We start from the raw sequence: 22,495 nt of genomic DNA, 5'->3' as shown, positions 1-22,495 counted from the left end.
ATTTTAATACGGAGTTTCAAGCTCCTGTTTAAGGTTACTGTTCATATAAATGGTTAATTTGACTTTTATAATACTAAAAAAATAAAGTTCGTAATTAAGTTATGTTTTTTATTGTTTTGAGTTCTTACATACTCTAAGTTTTATGATTTTATGAAAGCAGAGCTTAATTAGTAATAGATATTTTTTAATCGTTCTTTTTGGTGTGAAACAGCAAAAAAATAGTCATTTCGGTAACACACTATAAATAGGACTAAATACATTTTTAAATTTTATATTTTTTAAAAACTAACCTAAAATGATAGTATTTTACTACAAGTCATCTTAGGTGGTAGCTAAAGTTTAAAACTGTTTTTCTTATGTTGCAATAATTTTTTTTTAAATGCACAATATATTTGACTTTATTTTATTCTAAATTGCTCTAATGAAATTAATGGTAGTGTTTTTTCAACTTGTTAGCTTATACTTTATTTATAATTAACAACTATAATGTTTTTTCTGGTTTTAGTTAAAAAATGTATGTTAAAAAAATTATTTTGCAGGCGTTAACGAAATGACTCAACGTTTCCGAAATGATAACCCTTATACTATTTTAAAGAAAACGCACATTTATAACTATGTATTTATTGCGATAAAAACGAACAACAAAACAAGGAACGCAAACGTAAATGGGGAATTAGATAACTATTGTGTTTAATTTTATTTTCTAAAACATGTAGGGCAAAGAAATATTTCACTATTTTTGTTAAAGTGATGTTTAACAATGCATTTAAGATGATAAGTTCTGCTACAGTCTAAACATTTGCGTCCTTCATTTTGGATGTTTAAACTAAAAGTACAATCGTAGCAAAGACCTTTTGTCTCTTTAACATTCCTTTCAAAAGTCTGTAATAAAATATTTGAAATTATCTTAATTTTAGGTATTGTATTTTTTTCATCTTCATCTAAAGAAAACGACGACACATCTGTTTCAACACAATGTTAAGGAAAGTGTATTCATATTAGTTATGCAAAAATGTATTATTAAATAAACTTTCATTACATAAATAATTAAAGACAAATTATTAAGGATATAATTTTGCACACTGCTACGCAGTAAAAATATAACTTATTAAAAAAGGATACTGGAGACATTAGAGAGTTCCATGTCAGAACAATTTTTTGAAGCCAAAGTCAGATTGGGACTAATATATTGTTCTTGTTTGGAGGTTCCACCAACAGATTGTAATTTCTGTTTCTTAAAATCTGGTAAATAGTGATTAAGAAAAAGAAGAACTACTTTTGCAAATAACATTTCAATATTTTATAAAAAGGATATTTTTGGTTTTTGCAGCAATTAGTACCACTGATGGCTTCAAACTGTAATGAATGCAGGGCTCATCAAATTTGCATGCAAAACAGCTAAGTTTTCTTAAAAATAGTTTGTCTGCAAATTTTTTGCTCCATGTCACTTGGTGCATAGACATAATATTTGGAACTTGACTAATATTATTTGGGATTTCAAGTTTTGCGTCTTTTATCTCTTCTTCCAAAACTTCCCAAATTTTAACCGAACTTTCTTTAAGCTTATGTACAAAGTCACCTGCACATATTATGTCTTGTCCTTGCAACACCAATCTATCAGCTTTTCGTTTGAGTGATCCTCCTACACCATCCATGGGTCCCTTGCCATGGCCACTTTCACTATAATTCCAGGAAATTGACTCAATATTTTTAAAATACTGGGGAATTTTCTTGCACATCAAGAAACAGTTATTTCTATTTTTATACTGAGATGTAGGACCATCAGATAAAAAATGTACTTGTGTAATATTGGGAAACCTGTTAGGCAACTCCAATAAAATGGTATGTAAGTGGGCCCATATTGCGTGTGATTGATGATCTAGATTGTCACTGACTGAACAAAAGCTCTGAGATTTTACAAGAGCATCACTTTCTGTTCTGTAATAGTAAACACCAGTGTGTAGTGAAATCTGCTTTTTTGAAGCACCAAAGTGCATTGACTGGATTTCGCTTTCATATTTTGCAACATAGTCCAGAAAGCCATTGCGCATCCGCTAGGAAAAATATTCTAATTCGGTTTTTTTGCACAATCTTACTCAAAAAGGACTCCTTTTAACAAATTTGCATGTTGCCAGGACCAAAAGGTGGTCAAAAATTTTTTAAACGTTTTTTTTTGTTTTTTTCCTAAAATTATTTTTTTGCATGAAAAAAAGTTTTTTTAGGTTTTTTGGATCATTCCAAACAGAAAAGGTCTTTAGTGAATTTTCTCTAAAAATGATAGTTTTTGACATATAAGCGATTAAAAATTGAAAAATTGCGAAATCGGCCATTTTTAACCCTCAAAAACTATGTGAAAAACTGAAAATTTGAATGTTGCCAAGGTAGGTAGATGTTCTTTAAACATCGATTGATGAAATCCCGAAGAGTTTTTCGCAATACAATATTCAAAACTCCTTTTTTTTTTTAATTGCTAATCAAGCGTGCGCGACACTATTTTCCACCGACAGTATGGTGCAAATGAAAGGAATAAATTCGTTATTTCGTAAACTGGCGACTTTAAGGAAAAATCCCGAAACAGGTCGATTTTTATTTTTAAGTTATGATATTATGGCATATATGGTATACTAGTGACGTCATCCATCTGGATGTGATGACGTAATCGATGATTTTTTTAAATGAGAATAGGGGTCGTGTGCTAGCTCATTTGAAAGGTTCTTCAATTCTCTATTCAGTAATATAAACATTTACATAATTATTTATACAGGGTGTCCTTCTACTTCTTTTTTTGTTAAATAATTTAATTTAATAAAAATTTTTTGGACACCCTGTATAAATAATTATGTAAATGTTTATACTACTGAATAGAGAATTGAAGAACCTTTCAAATGAGCTAGCACACGACCCCTATTCTCATTTAAAAAATCATCGATTACGTCATCACATCCAAATGGATGACGTCACTAGTATACCATATATGTCATAATATCATAACTTAAAAATAAAAATCGACCTGTTTCGGGATTTTTCCTTAAAGTCCCCGGTTTACGAAATAACGAATTTATTCCTTTCATTTGCACCATACTGTCGGTGGAAAATAGTGTCGCGCACGCTTGATTAGCAATTAAAAAACAAAGGAGTTTTGAATATTGTATTGCAAAAAACTCTTCGGGATTTCATCAATCGATGTTTAAAGAATATATACCTACCTTGGCAACATACAAATTTTCAGTTTTTCACATAGTTTTTGAGGGTTAAAAATGGCCGATTTTGCAATCAATTTTTAATCGCTTATATGTCAAAAACTATCATTTTTAGAAAAAAGTCACTGAAGACCTTTTCTGTTTGAAATGATCCAAAAAACCTAAAAAAACCTTTTTCCGTTAAAAAAAAATAATTTTAGGAAAAAAAACAAAAAAAAACGTTTACAAAATTTTTGACCACCTTTTGGCCCTGGCAACATGCAAATTTGTTAAAAGTAGTCCTTTTTGAGTAAGATTGTGCAAAAAATCCGAATTAGAATATTTTTCCTAGCGGATGCGCAGTGGCTGTCTGGACTAACATAATTTTCTGAAAAATCAATTTGTAGTAAAAGTTCATTTGGTTGCAAGAACTGTTTTAGTCTTTGCAATTCTTTCTGCTGGTGTCGCATAAAAAAAAACATGCTTCATGTACGGCGTAAATTGAACCTGTAAAATCTTCAAAATGTTTTTAACAATATCATTTTTTTGAATTTTTACTGTTTTGCGAACATCATTAAACTCTCCTTTGATTTCCCTTTTTTCGGCTTTTGATTCCCACACTGCGTATGTTATGATTTTGTTTAAATTTTCATTTACTTCGCTTTTTACAGGAATTGTTCTTTCTTTGCATCTAGGACAATTGCGCAGCATGCAATCTATTATCTTTTTCATCACAAACCATAGCTTTCAAAATTTCGTCCGGTTTCTTAGTTGGTATAGTTTTAGCATTATACAGTGATGCACATATCATTTCTACATTTGAATGCTTTGAGCAAGCGCAAGTTTCTCTATCACTTTGCTTTGGAGCGACTACCCAAAAAGGTCTAAATCTACAAAAAGTTGTTCTGGAAACTTGAAATGCGAATTCAGTTGCTAAATATTTTTTGTGTAAGTTGCAAAGAGAATCCAACATAATACGTTTTTGTTTTTTAACTTTATTTTTAGTTATATAATCCTTTTTTCCTGGACACATTTTTGAGTTTTCATCCCTTTCTAAAAAAAGTTGAACTGATTTTGATAACTTTTGGATAACTGCATGGTTACGTTTTTTTCTTTCGCATTGGGAATTATTAATGAATTTGCGATGCATTCTGTACGAAAGTATTTTTGAAGTCTCGCCCCTTAAACGATATTTATTTATTATGCTTCCAGACACAGTCGATAACGTATTCTTAGCTTTGTGATTTTTTAACATTTTGGCGTTTTCTTCTAATTGATCTTTAATAACTTCCCCAAAAACTAACTTTCTTTTGATTTTATCTGGAACTTCCTATCAGCTATCAATTTAGTCACCCTTGTTTCAGGAGATTCTTTTTCTTTTTTTTTTGTTTTAAAAATTGTTTAAATTTAGATTTCTCCCTTTGTAACCTTTTTCGATCTCTTGCTCACTGTTTGGTTAGGTCTCTAATTTTTAATTCTGCCTTTTTTAATTTTCTATAACATGAAGATTTTTCTTTTTTCACTATTTGTCGGCTAACATTTTTTTGCCTTGAAGGTGTGTTTTTCTTTTTGACAACATCCATAACATCTAAATTTTCCGCAAGATCCTCATGAAATGGGTCGTCCTGATTTTCAATTGTAACTTCATCTTCACTTGTTGCGAGTGAATTATCTCTAGCAAATCTTTCGGTTTCACCTTTCATTTTTTCCTTCTCTCTATATCTTTTGCTGTTTTTACTCCATTCCTTTCTTTTTATTCTTTGATGTCGTGGTGTCAAGTCTTTTATAAACTTAACTTGTCCTTCTTTCCTTTTTTTTGTATCGCTCTCGATCTTTTCTTCTTTTTTCTTCAAGTTGCTGCTCTGTTAATTTCATTCTATGTTTCTGAACTCTTTTTCTTACTTCTTCTTTCATCTTTTCGTTACATTTCCTCTTTTTAATTTTTATTTTCGTTGGTGTTCTATCATTCTGCAAGTACTCTTTTTTATCTTTGCTTGCGCTGTTTTATCATTATTATTGTCGTGGATATTATTTACTTTTTTTTTTCAGTTCAAGTTTCAATGTTTTTTTCGGCTCGACATTACGTTTATTCTGTTCGAACTTGAAATTGACTCGAATTTTAGGCTTGGAGATGCTAGTTTGGGCCGAAGAATATCCATTTGAAGTTGAAGGCTTAGTCATCCTATCTTCTTCAAAAAGTTCGGACTTTTTAGGATTTAAAACAGTTTTATTTTTATTTTTTTTCTTCTTCTTTTCTTTTCTTCTTTATTTTTTAAATTTAATTCGTAGGAATTTTTTCTATCTTGTGTTAATTTTTCTTTTAAACATTTTAATTTTTCGCTGTCCATCATCTATAAATAAAAAGAAACTAATCATTTCTGTAACAAAATATCATTTCGGTAACACAATATTACTTTTAAAAATGTTGCCGAAATGACGAAATCTTACATTTCGTAATTTAGCTCCCTCTAGGAGTAACTTAGATTATTAAAATTTTTGAGGTTATTAAACATGTCCTATTTTTTAAAAAGAAAAATACATTATATTGCTTATCTGAGGCAAAAACTTCGATGAAAAAGTAGTTACCGAAATGGTCAATAATAAGTATACGCCGAAAAAATCAGTCATTCATTAATTTATTAAAAAAAACTTACCATATTACTTAAAAACCACTGCCACTAACTCACACATACGCTACGCGCGAACATGGAACTCGAAAGATATAAACAACAAGTTAAGTCGGTATTGTAGATTTCTTCGCATAAAAGTTGTGTTACCGAAATGATGCGAGAGGTCTGGGACATAACTTTCTAATCTACAATATTTTTATTGGTAAGAACTAATTTTTTTATATTTAACTAAAAAGTTAAATATTTATTTTCTATAAAAATGACTCTAAAAGGTATATACGTCAAAAAGTGTTACATATATTTGGGTTTAAACTACAAATTGTGACTGTAGGACAGTTACCGAAGTGACGATTTTAAGGTTTGACGATAAATAAAAAATATTTAAATAATGAATGTGTTGCATGTGTGAGTCCATACTAGTGTAGTAAAGAAAAGAGAGACGTTCTCACAAACAATTTATTTTACTACTGACGACCGGTTTCGCTGTTAACAATTTATACAGCATCATCAGGTCCGGTTAAAGTAAAATCAAATGCTACAAAACAAAAAACCAGAGTTAGTTAAGTGGTCTGGTTTGAATAAATTTTTAATGATACAGCCAATATCAAAGTACATCTGTCAAAGCATGCACATGAATACCCCCATGTACGCGCGCATGGTGTACAATCCTCATACTCACAAACATGCACGCATCCATGTGCAGCGGCAAACTATAGTATGTCAAGTATAAGATATATACTTACTTTCCGGTATAAGGGAAAAAGTAGTAGTATTCAATATCATACTTTTCATGCACCTTGCTAGAGGGATGGTTGGTGAAGGGAAAGATTTCAATGTAATATATTAACTAGACATCGATGGGGTCTTGAAGGGTTTAGTAGGAAAATACGACATTAAACCGATAATCCAATTTGTTAGTTATATATAGTAATGTTATTTTAATTATATCTATGGTGATGTTATCTTATTTATAAATGTAGCTTTTATTATTTGATAGTTAGATGTTGTGTTGGGTGTGCGACTTTAAGAAAAATTGTTCGTTTGTGTAATAAATATGATCTGTTTGTGAATATTTATTTTCTCTGTTTAAAAAATTGTAGTTGAATATAAAATTGAACAGTAGTAATTTGTTAAAACTTTTTTATATTTAAAAAAAATATTAAAATTGTCAAAATTAGTCAAAATTTAAAATCATTCATAACTGACTCAGAGTTGAAGCTGTGTTAAGGTAATGCAGTAAGTAAATTAAATTAAATTAAATTAAACCAATTGTAATGTGAAGTTATAATTATCTATATTATAATGAAAAACTATGGAATATCACTAAGAAGTTTAAAAAAGTGAAAATGTAGAAAAAAATTTTAATAATAAATGAATGATGAAAAAAGCTATGTAAAAACTTTTTTCCTATTGTATAGAAATATTTGTTTAGTTTAATGAATAGTTGTGTATATCAAAATTTACTTTAATTTAAAAAAATTTATGGTGAAACATTACCTTTATTGTTGCATTGATGGTTTCTTTATTGGTAAAAAAGGTTTCTTTTGTTTTTTTAACTTTGATAAACAACACATAACAAAACTTTTGAACAAACACATAGGATAGACAAACAGGAGTTTGGAATTTTGAAAAGGAAAGTGATTGTTAAGCACTACATCTTATTATATTTCTTTTTGATTTTAAATTATCAAAAAATTCCTCTGAGTTCTTTATGAGGTGCCAATGTCACTGCATGTCACTGTCATTGAGAGTGACTTTAAGTCAATGTCATAATTCTACTTCTCCTAAGATGTAGTGAGAGTTGCCTGCTTAGCTATTATAAAATGAAGTGATTTTCGAAAATATTTCTATGAAATATGGAAATATAAAAATATTGATAATATGATATTGGCCGGATCTAATACAATTTTGTACTACAATGATGAACTACAATTCAAATCTTATTAAAAATTTTTACATTAACGAAACTTAACTACGATTAAGGCAGAAATTACAAATGTTTAGCAGTAATGAGGTTGATATTCAAATGAGGAACAAGTTGTGGAAATAATGTTATGGTTGAAATATTCAAAAAATCAGATTGGTTTATTTGAATATGAATTGCTAATGTATAACTAAAAACTAAAAGTTACTCGAAATAAATTTAAATTTCTTCCGGAAACTCCAACACACAACTGTGGTTGGTATCCTATATCTGTCAAATTATTTTATGTTATATGATAAAGTTGGCAAAATTTGTAACACCTGTATTGAAGCGGAAATGAAGGGGGGGGGCAATAGTGGGGAACAAAAGTTATCTAAAAATCGGTTTCAAAAGGGGGTTGTTCCTCATTTGATAAACCCTGGCAATTGAGTTCATATTACAAGCAAAATGGTAAGTTGAAATATTAGCAAAATTGTAGTAGATTTTAGAAAATTTTTGAATTTTGATTAAACACGTGTTTAGCGATTAAGTTATAAATTGTGTTCATACAGCCTGAATGAGGGTATTTTATGCTTAAAAAGAAATTCCCGTAACCTATTTGGTTTTCATTTCATCTAATTATGTCTTAAATATAAGTCTGGTCAAGCTCTGCCTCAAATTTTTTGTTAATTCAACCATCTGGCTCGCAACAAGGTCATTACAGATTAAGCTACCATACAAAGGCTTTTGGTCTAATTTAATAATAGTTTGTAGATATCTATGGATAATTGAGTTAAATGTCCAATGCTCAGCATGTGTGTCTCATCCGGTTGATGTTAAGAAATTATTGGATGTACAAACTTAAAGAAATTTAGAAGCTACAGATCGATCTAATTTGGTTGGCCACGTGGTCATTTGTATAATGCATAGAGTACCATTTCACTTACCAAGTTTGGTTCAAGTATTAAATTTATGCTATTTGGTGGAATAAGAAATGCAATATTGGGTAAGTAAATTTTTTTTTGTTGATAGGAAATTGATTAAATTAAAGTGTAATATACAAATATTTTTGGTTCAACTAATCTCAGTTCTAAAAATTTTGGTAACAAGACAACATAAACTTTAAAGAAAATATTTTTAAAAATTATTTTCAAAAATTATATTTTTGAACAGCGTTTAAGTAATATAGTCAATAGCTATTGTGAAAGTTTATGTCTGAACCGGGTATGCTTAGATGTAATGTAATTACAGCTTGGTTATATTTAAAGTTTATTCTGAGGACTATTATTTGATGCTAAATCTCTAATTGTTCATAAAGTTTATAGTAGAACCGAGTATGCTGGAATGTAATCTAATTCCAACTGTGCATTTAAAGTTTGTACTTGGGGGTTATTTTTTGATCTTAAAATTTCCAAATGTTCTAGATTGTTCAATAAGAAGCCTTTATTGCAAGTATGAAGAATGGAGAGACCTGTCTGTGGATCGAATGTATGGTTAGAGCGAAGGATATGCTGGGAAAAATGTGATTGGCCGGATGAAGGGCGATCTATGTAACGAAGGTGTTCCTTTAATCTGATGTTAAATGACCTAAACGTTCTACCTACGTAGGATGCGGTGCAGGTATGGCAGTTTAATCTGTAAATTCCGCTATATTCGAGTCTATCACGATTGTCCTTGTTATTCAGGAAAGCCAACCCTAAGTTCATTTTTGTTCTAAATGAGATGTTGCAGTAGTTTTTAAAAAGATTAGCTAATTTATATGAAAAACCACCTACGTATGTGAGAGATCTATATGGTTTCTCTTCAATTTGTTGATCTGTCGATTGCATATAGACTTGGTGCTCTAATAGCCTATTTGTTTTTTTATGTAAGATTTTATTAATCAAATCAATGGGATACCCATTATTTACTGCAATTTGTTGTATTATTTTAAGTTCTTTATTAAAAGAAGTTGGTGTTAGTGGGATTGAAATCAGGCGGTTGATATAGCTGTAAAAGGCAGCTAGCTTATGTTGCACCGGATGATGTGAATCAGCTGGGATGACAGTACCGGTATGAGTTGGCTTTCTGTAAATCTCAAAGTCAATCGTGTTATTTTTAATGGTTAAAGTCAAATCTAAAAAATTAAGCCTTTTTGAACAATCGTGAATCTCCAATGTGAATTTAATTGAGTGATGGAGAGTGTTAAGATACTCTAAAAAGTCATGTAGCATATCAGTTGTTCCACTCCAAATTATTAAAGTATCATCTACGTATCTTGTATAGAATTTAATATAATCCGTAAATTGGTTATTCTTCATTATTTTATCAGATTCAAGATCATTCAAGAAAATGTCGGCTAATATTGGTGATAATGGGGAACCCATTGCGAGTCCATCTGGTTGAACATATGTAATGTTGTTAAAATTAAAAAAGTTTTGACTCAGGCAGATACTCAAAAGCTCCGTGTATTCAATAATTTGGCCTGGAGTGTAGCCGTCATTCCAGAGGTCTAGGGCTATGATATTAATAAGTTCTTGTATGGGGATATTAGTAAGCAGATTAGTTATATCTAATGAAATTAGTATGTCTCCAGTATTGAGGGTTACTGTTGATATTGTTTTAGATAAATTTAAGTTGTTTGACAACACGTAATTGAGCTTGTTAGTGTATACTGATTTTAAAAAATTATTTAAATGACTAGCTAAAGCATATGTTGGTGAATCAGAGAAAGAGACTACTGGTCTGATCGGTATATTCTCAAAAATATCTGTTTTGTGTATTTTTAGGAGACCGTAGAGTCTAGGAATGATGTTTTTGGTCGGTAACAGTTTTTTCTTAGTTTTACTGTCGAAAATTTCAGTTACTTTGTTGATAGAAGTTTTTACTTTGGTAGTAAATGAATTGATATTAATGGATTTTGTTAGAAAATTGTTGTCATTAATAAATTTAGTCACTTTCTGAATATAGTCTGTGGTCTCCAGTATTACTACTGTGTTACCTTTATCAGCTTTGGTGACTGTTAAGTTGTTCTCATTTATTTTCTGTTCTATTGATTTAATCGTATCCTTAAAATTTATATGGTGTCTGTAATTACTATCAAATCTGTGATTGAGGTTAAGTTTTCTTTTTTCTTTTTTAAGACCTGAACGTCATTCCTAATCTCTTCGGTATTATCCAAGGGAAGTGATTGTAATAAACTTTCACATTCTACTCCTAGTAGCTCTAGGTTTTTAAGATTTTGTTTTCTAGAATTTAAAGGGGGATTAAATTTTAATCCCTTTTGGAGTAAAGAAATTTCAGTATTGGAGAAAACTGTAGTTGAATAATTAATGAAAGGGTTATAAAAAATATGTTGGGTGGAGCTATTGAGGATCTCGTCTGGGTCATTAGAGAAAGATGAGTTAGTGCTATGAGCTTGATCAGACGTTTCATTCAGACTGTTAGTTGGGTAACTATCTAAGTGTTGTTCATTAATATACAAAACTGAATTTGTAATGCTATTAGAAGAAATATTACTTATTTCTGAATCAGTTACATTGTTACTAGATAAAAGTGAAACACTATGGGTTAATGTGTTTAAAAGTATGTTATCGTTGTCCCTATGTGTATTAAATCTTAAATTACTGATTTTATTGTTAAGCTTACGATACTGTCTGGTTTTGAGAAATTCTGTAGTACCATGAAGTTCGCACATCCAATCGTCAAACTCCCATGTTGTTAGTTTCTTGTGAAGGTTGTCGTACATTGTTTTCAACTGTATGTCGATAGTGTATATTTGTTGGTATAATTTCCTTATCTCTTCCCTCATGATGGACCTCCCCAGGATTCGTATATGTTTAGTTTTTGCAGTGTTAAGATTGATGTCCCTTAATCTTCCTCTAGCATAGCTTGGTAGTAGGTTGAGCCTTAGACAGTGGTTATTAAAGTAGATTTTGGATTTTTGTAACATTTTCTTGATGTTCAGTACCTTATACCGGTGTAGCAAAGTTGCTAGACTTGCATTATTCACATAATGAATGTGTTGCATGTGTGAGTCCATACTAGTGTAGTAAAGAAAAGAGAGACGTTCTCACAAACAATTTATTTTACTACTGACTACCGGTTTCGCTGTTTACAATTTATACAGCATCATCAGGTCCGGTTAAAGTAAAATCAAATGCTACAAAACAAAAAACCAGAGTTAGTTAAGTGGTCTGGTTTGAATAAATTTTTAATGATACAGCCAATATCAAAGTACATCTGTCAAAGCATGCACATGAATACCCCCATGTACGCGCGCATGGTGTACAATCCTCATACTCACAAACATGCACGCATCCATGTGCAGCGGCAAACTATAGTATGTCAAGTATAAGATATATACTTACTTTCCGGTATAAGGGAAAAAAGTAGTAGTATTCAATATCATACTTTTCATGCACCTTGCTAGAGGGATGGTTGGTGAAGGGAAAGATTTCAATGTAATATATTAACTAAACATCGATGGGGTCTTGAAGGGTTTAGTAGGAAAATACGACATTAAACCGATAATCCAATTTGTTAGTTATATATAGTAATGTTATTTTAATTATATCTATGGTGATGTTATCTTATTTATAAATGTAGCTTTTATTATTTGATAGTATAAACTGCCATACCTGCACCGCATCCTACGTAGGTAGAACGTTTAGGTCATTTAACATCAGATTAAAGGAACACCTTCGTTACATAGATCGCCCTTCATCTGGCCAATCACATTTTTCCCAGCATATCCTTCGCTCTAACCATACATTAGATCCACAGACAGGTCTCTCCATTCTTCATACTTGCAATAAAGGCTTCTTATTGAACAATCTAGAACATTTGGAAATTTTAAGATCAAAAAATAACCCCCAAGTACAAACTTTAAATGCACAGTTGGAATTAGATTACATTCCAGCATACTCGGTTCTACTATAAACTTTATGAACAATTAGAGATTTAGCATCAAATAATAGTCCTCAGAATAAACTTTAAATATAACCAAGCTGTAATTACATTACATCTAAGCATACCCGGTTCAGACATAAACTTTCACAATAGCTATTGACTATATTACTTAAACGCTGTTCAAAAATATAATTTTTGAAAATAATTTTTAATAATTTTTAAAAATATTTTCTTTAAAGTTTATGTTGTCTTGTTACCAAAATTTTTAGAACTGAGATTAGTTGAACCAAAAATATTTGTATATTACACTTTAATTTAATCAATTTCCTATCAACAAAAAAAAATTTTACTTACCCAATATTGCATTTCTTATTCCACCAAATAGCATAAATTTAATACTTGAACCAAACTTGGTAAGTGAAATGGTACTCTATGCATTATACAAATGACCACGTGGCCAACCAAATTAGATCGATCTGTAGCTTCTAAATTCCTTTGAAGTTTGTGCATCCAATAATTTCTTAACATCAACCGGATGAGACACACATGCTGAGCATTGGACATTTAACTCAATTATCCATAGATATCTACAAACTATTATTAAATTAGACCAAAAGCCTTTGTATGGTAGCTTAATCTGTAATGACCTTGTTGCGAGCCAGATGGTTGAATTAACAAAAAATTTGAGGTAGAGCTTGACCAGACTTATATTTAAGACATAATTAGATGAAATGAAAACCAAATAGGTTACGGGAATTTCTTTTTAAGCATAAAATACCCTCATTCAGGCTGTATGAACACAATTTATAACTTAATCGCTAAACACGTGTTTAATCAAAATTCAAAAATTTTCTAAAATCTACTACAATTTTGCTAATTTAAATACTGTTGATATTTCAACTTACCATTTTGCTTGTAATATGAACTCAATTGCCAGGGTTTATCAAATGAGGAACAACCCCCTTTTGAAACCGATTTTTAAATAACTTTTGTTCCCCACTATTGCCCCCCCCCTTCATTTCCGCTTCAATACAGGTGTTACAAATTTTGCCAACTTTATCATATAACATAAAATCATTTGACAGATATAGGATACCAACCACAGTTGTGTGTTGGAGTTTCCGGAAGAAATTTAAATTTATTTCGAGTAACTTTTAGTTTTTAGTTATACATTAGCAATTCATATTCAAATAAACCAATCTGATTTTTTGAATATTTCAACCATAACATTATTTCGACAACTTGTTCCTCATTTGAATATCAACCTCATTACTGCTAAACATTTGTAATTTCTGCCTTAATCGTAGTTAAGTTTCGTTAATGTAAAAATTTTTAATAAGATTTGAATTGTAGTTCATCATTGTAGTACAAAATTGTATTAGATCCGGCCAATATCATATTATCAATATTTTTATATTTCCATATTTCATAGAAATATTTTCGAAAATCACTTCATTTTATAATAGCTAAGCAGGCAACTCTCACTACATCTTAGGAGAAGTAGAATTATGACATTGACTTAAAGTCACTCTCAATGACAGTGACATGCAGTGACATTGGCACCTCATAAAGAACTCAGAGGAATTTTTTGATAATTTAAAATCAAAAAGAAATATAATAAGATGTAGTGCTTAACAATCACTTTCCTTTTCAAAATTCCAAACTCCTGTTTGTCTATCCTATGTGTTTGTTCAAAAGTTTTGTTATGTGTTGTTTATCAAAGTTAAAAAAACAAAAGAAACCTTTTTTACCAATAAAGAAACCATCAATGCAACAATAAAGGTAATGTTTCACCATAATTTTTTTTAAATTAAAGTAAATTTTGATCTACACAACTATTCATTAAACTAAACAAATATTTCTATACAATAGGAAAAAAGTTTTTACATAGCTTTTTTCATCATTCATTTATTATTAAAATTTTTTTCTACATTTTCACTTTTTTAAACTTCTTAGTGATATTCCATAGTTTTTCATTATAATATAGATAATTATAACTTCACATTACAATTGGTTTAATTTAATTTAATTTAATTTACTTACTGCATTACCTTAACACAGCTTCAACTCTGATTCAGTTATGAATGATTTTAAATTTTGACTAATTTTGACAATTTTAATATTTTTTTAAATATAAAAAAGTTTTAACAAATTACTACTGTTCAATTTTATATTCAACTACAATTTCTTAAACAGAGAAAGTAAATATTCACAAACAGATCATATTTATTACACAAACGAACAATTTTTCTTAAAGTCGCACACATTTATAAATTTACATTTATAAATAAGATAACATCACCATAGATATAATTAAAATAACATTACTATATATAACTAACAAATTGGATTATCGGTTTAATGTCGTATTTTCCTACTAAACCCTTCAAGACCCCATCGATGTTTAGTTAATATATTACATTGAAATCTTTCCCTTCACCAACCATCCCTCTAGCAAGGTGCATGAAAAGTATGATATTGAATACTACTACTTTTTTCCCTTATACCGGAAAGTAAGTATATATCTTATACTTGACATACTATAGTTTGCCGCTGCACATGGATGCGTGCATGTTTGTGAGTATGAGGATTGTACACCATGCGCGCGTACATGGGGGTATTCATGTGCATGATTTGACAGATGTACTTTGATATTGGCTGTATCATTAAAAATTTATTCAAACCAGACCACTTAACTAACTCTGGTTTCTTGTTTTGTAGCATTTGATTTTACTTTAACCGGACCTGATGATGCTGTATAAATTGTAAACAGCGAAACCGGTCGTCAGTAGAAAAATAAATTGTTTGTGAGAACGTCTCTCTTTTCTTTACTACACTAAAAAATATTTGTAACACTTTTGCAGCCAAACCAAAAAAATGCTTCTCGAAACAACTCCGTTCTTTTCAATAGTTTTCTATTTACAAAAATATCTAAAACAGAATTTGAAATAAAATAAAAAACCGCATATAGTACATTTATATGAACAATACCCATAAGTATTATTTAGTGGCAAAATTAATAGTGTTGTTGTTTGGAAGAGCTAGGAGACAAAGTTTTGGAAGATCCCGTAGGAATTGAAGTCATGCCATCTGGTAAATTTTTATTTACTTTTAAAAAGTTTGAGAAAAAAGAACGAATATGGCCGCCATCATGTCATATTAAATTCCTATTGAATTTATTTCTGTAAATTTATGAATCAAATATCTATCTTTTAATTCTATCCATGGTTCGAAAATATACACTCAGATGAAGATTATCTTGTCACATATCCTGTATTTATTTAATTTTTGGGGTTATGCTAACCCCATAATGATCTTCTTTTTGTTGTGCATTCTAAAAAAAGATATCTCATTTCTTTTTCCTTTTTTTCTTTTTACCTTTCCTTAGATTTTACATTGAAAGTAAAACGGGAAATGTTTGTTTCAGCCACTTGGGTGAAATCATAAACTAACCAGTCCATCAGCTCCCCTAACAACCGGGAGCAACCGTTCTACGCCAAGCCAGGTCATTTGGAGACCAGCCTGGAGAACCTCCTCCAACGTAGCTTTGAATTCTGCACTTTGCGCCCCGAAGGGCACCTTTAACAGGTTGACTGCCAGGGCGGGCGTATACGCCCGCTACCTAATTTTCCCGATATGCCCCGGCGGGCGTATACGCCCGCTATGCACTCGACAAAATTGTATGTCTATATTTGCCAGCGGTCTTATTTAGAATGGTTTTAGATACAGTATACGACCGCTGTGGCATACAAGGCTCGCATATAAATGCGAGTTATAGAATTGCTAGACAAATATTGAAGAAAACTACAATTTTTATTTATTTTTATTTTTTAATAAAAAATTAAAGTAAATCTACTACACACAAGAAAAAAGGCTACATTATACTATGAACAAATTAATATAACTACTTTGAATGTATATTATAACAATCCAAACAAAAGTGAGGCTTGTCCTCGCAAATATCGCAATAGGTCACAACTTTTTTTACACGATTTTTGGATATTTCTCCACGAAGTTTTTTTGCATAACAGCCTCTACAATATCTTCTGGCTTTATTAAAAGGCCCTTCTTTTTTAAGTAGCTTATGAATTTGTGCTGATTTCGTTGACGTCGATTGTGTTGTTTCACTTTCATCATCATTTATCTCATCATAAGTTAGCAGGGATCTCACTAATTCTTCCCGAAACTCTGTAATTTTTACTTTTTTGTTAGCAAGTTGGTTGTATATTATGTGAGAATTTACAACCGCTGTCCCCAGAATGAATTCTATCGCTAGTTTTCGATACCACTTTAGTGATTTTCTTAACGATGAATTATAAGAGGTCATTTGATCAGATTGGTCAATAGATGACTTTCCTTTATTATATTCAATTATTGCCTTCGGTTGAACCACACCACTGCGTCGCTGTATGGCTACGGTTTCTGTAGTGTGCTTAGTAGTGAGAAGAAGAACATCCCTCTTATCTTTCCACTTCAAGACGCATACACCTTTTTCGTTTTCCTGTCCAAATACTTCCCCTCTTTTTAACTTTTTGAGTATGACATCTTTCGGATTTCCACGCCGGTTAGCTCTCAATGTACCAATATAATGTGTTTTATTTTCCAACAAAATATTTGTTAGTTCAAGACTTGTATAATAGTTATCAGCAATAATAGTTCGTCCTGAATTTAGTAGGTCCTTTGAGAGATTAATGACAATGTTAGTTGGTACAGAAGCGTTGCCCTCCCTTGTTTCCTTTCCAGCATATATGCGTAGATTCCATGTATATCCATTGCCACCGCATAATTTAAAAAGTTTTACTCCGTATTTGTGCGTTTTCTGGGGAATATATTGTTTGAATATCAATCTTCCTTGAAATGGAACGATAGACTCATCTACACAAAATGTTCGACCTGGAGTATAAACTTTTTGAAAATTTTTGATAAGTTTTTCTAGTAATGGCTGCACCTTGAATAAACGATCTCCTTCTGGACATCTTTCATTATCCGAAAAGTGCCACATTCTAAGAAGCAGCTGAAATCTATTTCGGGACATAGTTTTTGGTATAATAACATTTTTATATAGGTCGTCGTTGCTCCAATACTTTTCCAAAGAAGGCATTTTTACCAGACCCATGTAAGCAACTATACCAAGAAATCTAATCATTTCTTTTTTATCGGTCGGAACCCATCTCTGTAGTCTTGAATCATTGGTAATATCGTTGGAATCACACAATATTTGAGTAGCATATAAGTTTGATTTACAATCTCGTCAATTATTTCATCATCAACGAAAGTACGAAAACACTTATAAGGCGATAAATCATTTATAAGGATTGCAGCGTAATTGCCACATAATCCATCTTCCGCAGAGTATTCAAATTCGTGATGATTTCCAATTGGCTGCGTCCACGTATGTTCTAGAACATTTTGATTTGCTCCAACCTCATTTTCCTGGATATCGTCAGTATCTGCTAATTGAGTTTGAGCTAAAGTTTCAACATCAAAAAATTCTTCCAATTGTTCAGATGAAATATTGTTCTGTTCCCTTTCCAAATTTTTAGATAACATATTGTCGTCTGTTGCTGTAAATGGAATTGTGGCTGTAGCATCAGCAACTTCTTCTTCCTCCTCAGAGGCATCATCGGGCAAAAGTGATGTAGAACAGCTTGGTTGTTCCAAAACATTCCTCGTACACAATTTCTTTGAAGTGATTTTGGATGATTGCAATTTGCGTTTAATATTTGACTTGGGTTTGGACAATGTTATTTTCTGACAAAACATGTCTGAAGATGCTTCTATGTCTGAGAAATCTGAACTGGATAATATTTCTTCATCACTGGTTGGCAAAAACATGGGATCAAGATCGGAATCAAGTGAACTAAAGGGGTCAGATTCGTCACCTGAAATAATAAAAAATACGAAATATAGTAACTATGCTTTTTCTCATGAGCATTTTTCAGTGCGACACAGTTTTTCGGTAACTTTCTAACGCATTAAGTTGTATATGACAGAAAAAAAGGCACGTCGGTGATTACTTTGGTAATTATTCTAGTTCTGTGATTATTCTAGTTGTCGATAGATGACGCTATAATCGAAAACAATTTATTTACTAATTATATAATATATCTACGAATATAATCTGTACAATTTATATTTATAAGAATATACAAATCAAAGAAAATACCATATTATAAATGCAATAAAGACAATTGATTTGTTTTTATGCCCAATTGCAAATAAAATTTGACAACTGTCAGATTTAACTAAAATGGCATGTCACTAAAATATATATTATCACGGACTTACCTTTTTTTCTATCGTTAGTGGCGCACTGAAAAATCCTCATAAAAAGAACCATAACAAAAAAATTAAAAATCCGTGGATTTCAAAAAAATAATATCTATTTCAAAAATGAATATCGTTATTACCTGACATTTCAGCATCTCTCAAAGCAAGTTCAACAATTTTTCTGCTTCGTTTACTCATTGTTACACAACACATACATCAAACAACAGTCAAAGATATACTGAGTAGTCTGGTCTGGCACTGTGGCACTTCTCTGTTTGACAAGTTCAGACTCGAATATAAGCGACCGCCAGTACGACGCCCGCTGGCACCACGGGCATAAATATGCCGCCTGTGCCCGGGCGGGCGCATACGCCCGCTAACGGTTTTTTTGAAAAATTTTCATTATTCTGAATTTTTTTTTATTTAAATAAAGAGTAATTATTTCAGAAAGGCATGTTTAATATTAATATGTGCTTGGCATATGGGGCAATTTTTTTTATTTATACATGGGCAGTCAACCTGTTAATAATTGGTACAAGCTAGCACCATCCCTGTGCTAATTCTACTACCATTGATTTTGGAATCCATAACAAGGACACTTTTGGGAACCATATAGGGTTTGTTTTGGGGACACTTGGTATTTGCAAGTGATTATTACTTCTACCATCACAACACGTTAATATTTTTGTGTAATAATCAGGACTTTTAGTTCAAACATTAAGTTTTATAGTTTAATCACACATATTTTTGTTTCAAGATTTAGATTGCATTTTTTTTTCATATTATTATATGTATAATATTTGATAGTGTTTCCCAAACCGGTAAACTCTCTGGTCAAAGAGGTTTGAGCTCAGATCATCCTTTCCCCCATGAGATTCTCTTTACCTTTATATATTATCAGAAATTTACTTGTACCATTTATTTACTTAATTAACTTTATATTTTTTATTACTAACCTTGCTAGTCTCCACTTATCAATTCAAATTTATATATTTTTACTCTTGATTTGCTAATTTATTAACTTATTCATATAACTTTTAACGTACTTTAGTCAATCATTATAATTAATTTAACTTATTTGCTTAACTTTTTACTTAAAATCATTTATTCAACTTTTAATTATATCCCTGGACGCTATTCCCTTTTAATAGCTATCCATTTTACTTGTTATATTTTTTTAGTGACTACGTGTCGAAGCAACTGATTTTTATATATCAAGTAGACCGTAGGTTCACCTTAATGAGGCTGGTGCCTATTTAACTCTTTGAGAGTCACAGAGATTATTCATTGTGAATAATCATCCCTTAATTATATTCTTGTTCATTCGTTTGTAGTATTTAGCGTTGCTGTACGTATTATAACCGTACTATTATTTGGTGAAGGTTGTTGTTTAACCTAGATGTAAGTTGGGGGTATGCTTCCTAGGAAAGCTACTCCAATACTAATTTAATAGGTAATTATATTTATACTTAGATAGGTAATTATTTCCAATTGTCATTTTATAGTGACATAGTTGTCATTTATCTTAACTCAGAGGTTGTAAAAAGAAATCTAAGTAGTTATATTTAATAAATATTTATTTATTTTTGTATATCAATAATATCAATAATTTTTTTCCCATTTTTGAATTTAATTTAATATATTTAATATTTAACAGCAGTGTAAGATACCTGGGAGTTTGGTCCATCCCAACTTCTGGCGCCCATAATTCAGTCTATTGTATTTATCTCCTATATTCTTCTATTTTTATTATATTATTATATTTATTTAAGGTTGGTAAGGGGTCTTGGAGGCAAAGGAGGTTGTCGATAATCCTTTTGCAATAAAACTCTGAGAAATGCCCACTGATTCCCGACTTTAGTTGGGGGTTCTAGGAATAGAACTCAGCTCTGCCAACAAATCCTACTCTCACGTCCACGAAGACATTTATGTCGCGTAACCACTGGGTGCATGGCGTACAAAGGGTGTACGGTATGTAGCAGACGAGAGAGGGTGATAGGCGAGTTTCTGGCGCCATAAAACTGGAACATATCGGCTAAGGGTAGAAGGCCCCTACAGAAATCTTCCGGGTCCTCCTAGAATGGGGGTTGGAGCGATGGGTTTGCTCCTCATTCTCCGGAAAAATTATAGTTGCAAAAAATTCGAACAAGCCTCGGATATGGACTGAAACAAACTTACAACGAACACGGCAAAGAAAAAGGTACATGAATTTAGGTTGTTGGAACGTACAAGGAATTCGAACAAAGGATACTGAAGTTTTTAAAGAACTATCAACATACAACATGGATATCGTAGTCCTCAGTGAAACAAAGAAGAAAGGAGAAGGTAACGAAATAAAAGGAGATTATGTACATTTCTACAGCGGAGTCAAAAAAGAAAAACGAGCAAAAGCGGGCGTTTCCATAGCAATCAAGAAACGATATTTGAAAAATATTAAGAACTGGTCTGCCATCAACGAAAGAATAATCACAATGGAATTAAAACTACGAGGACAAGACCTAATAATAGTAGGTATATACGCTCCAAACGATGACGCAACTGCTGACGCGAAAGAAAATTTCTTTGAAGAATTAAGTGAATTAATAAGCAGTTTTGGAAATCGGAAAGACATATTCCTACTAGGGGACTTTAATGGACGAGTTGGAAGGAAACAACATAGTGCAGTGATAGGAGACTACGGAGAAGATATACTAAATGACAATGGCACACGTATTATAGAACTATGTCAGCAACATTCATTAAAAATACAAAATGGATATTTTAGACATAAAGACATCCACAAATTCACGTGGGAACAAAGAACAAGGTGGTTAAAATCTATCATTGACTACTGTATAACCAAACAACAATCACAAACAAAAATAATTGACGTCATTGTGAAACGAGGCAGTCTGTGGATCAGACCACCACTTACTCAAAACCGTAACCTTCATAAAATACAAACATTTAACGCAAAAAGAGGAAAAATCAAGACCTGAGTTTCCATCTAGACAACCTATATATAACCTAGATAGTTTTTACAATGACTCCACAGTCTTCTTGTATAGAATAAGACTAGCCGAAAAGATGAAAAACGAACCTACAGGATCGCCTGAAGAAATGTATAACACTCTTAAAACGTATCTACACGAAGCGGCAAATGAGGCTGTAGGAGAAAAATCATTAGAACAAACACGGAAAAACTACTGGTGGAACGAGGAACTACAGGATCTTATAAAACAAAAGAAAGAACTTTATAATAAATGGCTAACCTCACAAGATCTAGAAGACCGACAAATGTACAAAAGGTACTGCTATATGGTCAAGAAGCAAGTAGCGAAAACAAAAAACGAATTCTGGGACAGAAAATGCCATGAGATCGACAGATTATTAGGGAGCTCAAAATCTAGAAAAGCCTGGAAAACTGTAAGAACCCTCAAAACTAATAGAAACGAAAAAGTAACGATAGACCCAATTGGACAAGAAACGTGGAAAAACTATTATGCAGACTTACTAACTGAGAAAAGAGAGAAATTTAAGAATGTTAATTACGACTTCCAAATGACTCAGAATAACTGTGATCCATTTACACTAAAGGAAATCCAACAAGCATTATCGAAAATGAAAAACAATAAAGCTCCTGG

The 22,495-nt window shown here is 31.4% G+C and overlaps 2 protein-coding genes across 2 annotated transcripts; both read right to left on the bottom strand.

Annotated features, from left to right (window-relative positions):
- Positions 1-799: 799 nt before the first annotated feature.
- LOC126892073 (uncharacterized) lies at positions 800-2,005 on the bottom strand. The gene is made up of 2 exons (XM_050661505.1): positions 1,123-2,005; positions 800-962 (listed from the first exon to the last, which is right to left on the bottom strand). Exon 1 carries the CDS (start codon positions 1,995-1,997, stop codon positions 1,293-1,295), a length of 705 nt encoding a protein of 234 aa, XP_050517462.1. The 5' UTR covers positions 1,998-2,005; the 3' UTR covers positions 800-962; positions 1,123-1,292.
- A 15,739-nt stretch (positions 2,006-17,744) lies between these two features.
- Positions 17,745-19,088, bottom strand: LOC126891513 (uncharacterized). The gene is made up of 2 exons (XM_050660689.1): positions 19,013-19,088; positions 17,745-18,484 (listed from the first exon to the last, which is right to left on the bottom strand). Exons 1-2 carry the CDS (start codon positions 19,083-19,085, stop codon positions 17,745-17,747), a joined length of 813 nt encoding a protein of 270 aa, XP_050516646.1. The 5' UTR covers positions 19,086-19,088.
- Positions 19,089-22,495: the final 3,407 nt, after the last annotated feature.

The sequence above is a fragment of the Diabrotica virgifera genome, chromosome 9, assembly GCF_917563875.1.
Source record: "Diabrotica virgifera virgifera chromosome 9, PGI_DIABVI_V3a".
NCBI classification, from domain to species: Eukaryota; Metazoa; Arthropoda; class Insecta; order Coleoptera; family Chrysomelidae; genus Diabrotica; species Diabrotica virgifera.
Note: the sequence above shows the minus strand (reverse complement) of the source record. Positions and strands in the feature narration are given on the sequence as shown.